Here is a 3,541-nt window from a genome sequence, read left to right on the forward strand (position 1 = left end):
GGAGGAGGTGGAGGGTTTTACAGGATACATGGGCCTTGCCAGTTAAGTGAGCAGGCGCGAGGAAGTTAAAAGACCCTGTTTGTGAAGTATAGATGTGGAATGAGCTTTCCCCTTTTCTTAGGGAAAACTGAGATGGCTGAGTTGAGGATCACTGTGCAACCTTAAGGGACTGTCTTTTTCAGAGTAAACTTCCATGGAAATGAGGCAGGCACGTAGTCTCTAACCGGTAAAGGTTGTTGTTTAAAAATAGAGCCAGCCCCTCTCTACTCCCCCCGTGTCTACACCAACCCTATCCCCCGGGGTCCAGACTCATCAGGCTGGAACAGGGGAAGGGGGCAGAGAGTTGGAGAAAGGAGGAGGACTGTTAAGAGACAGGGGGAGGAGGGGGGAGGAGGGGGTTTAAGTGGTAAAGCTTGATACCCCACCAAAGATGGGTAAATGCCAAGGGGCGGCGCGCCACATGGTCTAACAACATGCGGGCGAAAGAGGGTGGGGCGCCTCTTAAAGCTCATCACGTACCGGGTGTTCTCTCTCTTCCCGTCCCTTGCTCCTCTCTCATCCATATGACCCTCTTAAATATAGAGCCTCTCTCTATTAATACTCACACGCAAACCAGCCGTGCCCTGCCCTACAGTTCCCTGAGGCTCAAGCCACACACCCCTTCAACCCCCGTGCCTGTTGCTTCCTCCGGGCAAACACTGCTGGTCAAGGCAAAGGAAGGAAGCAGTAGAACAGGAATAAGGGAAAACATACATACATACATACATACATACAGGAAGAAAGAGAGGCAAGAGATTCAAAGAGCAGAGGCAGAGGAATAGGGAGAAAGTAGTTGCAGTGAGAGAGAAATGAGAGAATCAGGAGTAAAGTGAGAGGAGACAGTGTTCAGATAAATGTGTACGGTGTACGTTACAGTTCACAGCCACCCCCCTCCTCCCCATCCCTCCATGTGTATGAGCACTGTTTTTGGGAGCCTTCCAAAGGATATTCCTTTTCTTTTCTTTGCCAGTGCCAAGGAATTTACAGACACGAGGCAGCAGAGCTCCTGCTATTACATCACATTTCTCCCTCGTGTCTGCAAATCAAACTTTTCCTCCCGTTCAGAGCTAAGGAGTAGTGTGAAAATGAGAGAAAGGGGGAGGTTGATCTGTTAAAATCAACACAGACTTTCCATCTGAGGTGACCCCTCGTTGCTAAATTAACACCTTGAGCCGAAGTTTTGCTTTTATATCAGGTCGACTCTTAGCTGAAGTGAAACACATAGGCCGGACTACAGTCGGCAGTTGTCAGAAGCAGTTTTCAGTGAGAGATGATTTAACAGTAAAAACATAAAACAAAAAAAAATATGAAAAGTGTTTAAAATTATTTGAACACAATACAAGATGAATTATTTCATGGATACACAAATTGAAATTGAGTTCATCGTGCTTTCTGAAAGCAGCCTCCAGAGAGTTATTGTTCAATCAACGGGGATTAAAAGCAGACAAAGAGTGGTGTGGTGTGTGCACATGGAGGCAGAGGGAGTGAGGGGACACAGTGTGCTAACAGCAGGACGGTGATAGCAGAGAGTTCACTTACTTGCACGTGTGAAGACGCAAAAAGGGCCAACCAGGGCCAACAGGAGCAGCAGCTGAACATTCATCTTGGGGAAAACGTCTCTCCTTCAGTCACAACCTTTAGGGACTCCCTTAGGGCAAAGAGCACGACACCAGAGCCCTCACACACGTTGCTGCACACACACCAGACACACACCAAGCTGCCTCTCCGAAAGGGGAAGGGTTAAGGACACCCCTCCAAAAAAAGAAAAGGTCAAGAATGAAAATCAAGTCTTCAGGAGAAGTTTGGGAAAGTAGCAGGCCTGAGATCCGTTCAACTTGTGGAGATGAAGACGAACAGCCTGAGCCAGAGGTCTGGTCGCTCTCACAGCTGGAGGAGGGAGAAAAAGAGTGGTGGAGGGATGTAAAGAGGACAAGAGGGAAGAGAGGAGCTCTGGCCACTTTGAGGAAGTGGAGGGAGAGAGAGGGACTGGCACACAGCAGGAAAGAGAAAAGAGTGTGTGTGTGAATGACTGAGCTGACAGTGGAGGAGGGGTGCTGGACCTGGTGGTGGGCTGGACGGGTTGAGGAGAAAGGGGCAGGTTGGGTGCCTGGATTGGGGCAGTAAGGGGGTTCAGCCCTCATGGTCCAGCCCCGTGTAGGATGTGCTCTCCCTCTTGGAACACAGCCAGCCCTCCTGTTTGCAAACCCTGCAATATCAGCAGCACGCACACACACTTGGAAATAACTGATAAATAAACCGTTGACTTTTTTTCCAAGGCAAGTTCTACACTTAAAAACTGCAGATACATTTATGCAGTTAGAAAGCTAAAGCAACAAGCTTTTAAAACGCTTTCTGAATGAATGGAGCCAGATGTAAACAGAACTTTAAGTTGTCTCAAATAATCCTTAATCACATGGTTAAGAGCCAAGAAAGTGTCTGTAATAGAGCACAGCTTCACTAGTTATCACAATCTTCAACAGTGTTGGAGCATACAGTGAATGACACAAGCATCCATAATGCATCTCTGTTAAATCATCAATCTTGTTCTTGCAAAAGAAAAGTGGTAGCGATCATCTGTGGCTGACAGACAGCAGCTTTTTAAACAGGTTTCCCCAATGAAAAGGAGCCGTAAATACAGTTAGAACATTGTGTGACTTTCACACAAGCAAGCATGGGTGGTCTGCTGAGTTTATATGCGATGGAGGGCAAACAAACTGTTGCTTGGCACTAGGCTGACACCTGTTGGACAACAAGCTACGAGGGTCAAAACAGTACAAAAGCCAAGGAGGAAAAAAGTTAACTCAATAACCCCAAAAACCAAATGCTGTTAATTCAAATAAGCACAACAGCTGATGTAATAACGACAGCAGATGCGAGGTTAGCGCAGTAAAAATGGTCAATGACATTTTAATAAACACTGAAACAGATTTTAACTGTTGACCCGCCATACACAGATTATTTATGACACACAAAACGCCAATGGCAATTTTTTTTTTAGCACTTATTTACAATATACTGAAGGTATGTACATACTGTGTCTCCTGAAGGACAAATAACAAAATACTTTCTCTCCATTTGCTGTTTTCTTTTTGTCAGTCTGTTTTTCAAGGGCAAACAAAGGAGTAACATACTGTTATTTACAGGACAACAACACACAAACATACAAGATATATATGCTGGTCACTGTAATACAGCATTTAATGGCAATAATAAAGAGTATTTTTCTTTTTCTTTTTTTTTCTACAATGAGACCTTGTTTTGACCATTCGAACAGTCACTGAGATCTTTCAAACCAAGGAGCACTTTAAGGTCCCATGTTTCACTGTGTACCCACTTAATACAGACAAATTACTTGTTTCTTGTGTCTATTTTTTGAGCTGTACAGAGCTGTATGCTAAAGGAAATCAGAGAGGACTATACACACTTGTACACACAGACAAAATTAAACATCACAGTAAAAAAGGTTGATCATTTGAAACTTTTGTTTAGTCTTTGCTGATCT

General features: G+C 44.7%; 1 protein-coding gene across 1 annotated transcript in view; it reads right to left on the reverse strand.

Moving 5' to 3' along the window:
• The window catches only part of si:ch211-156j16.1 (uncharacterized protein LOC564557 homolog), a 10,461-nt gene extending 8,375 nt beyond the window's left edge, over positions 1–2,086 (reverse strand). Inside the window, exon 1 of the mRNA XM_035656833.1 lies at positions 1,579–2,086. Within this exon, the coding sequence (XP_035512726.1) occupies positions 1,579–1,642 (64 nt within the window). The 5' untranslated portion in view covers positions 1,643–2,086. The remainder of the gene's footprint in view (positions 1–1,578) is intronic.
• Positions 2,087–3,541: the final 1,455 nt, after the last annotated feature.

Source organism: Morone saxatilis, unplaced genomic scaffold (genome assembly GCF_004916995.1).
Source record: "Morone saxatilis isolate NCDOM2014 unplaced genomic scaffold, NCSU_SB_2.0 Contig15, whole genome shotgun sequence".
In the NCBI taxonomy this organism is placed as follows: domain Eukaryota; kingdom Metazoa; phylum Chordata; class Actinopteri; family Moronidae; genus Morone; species Morone saxatilis.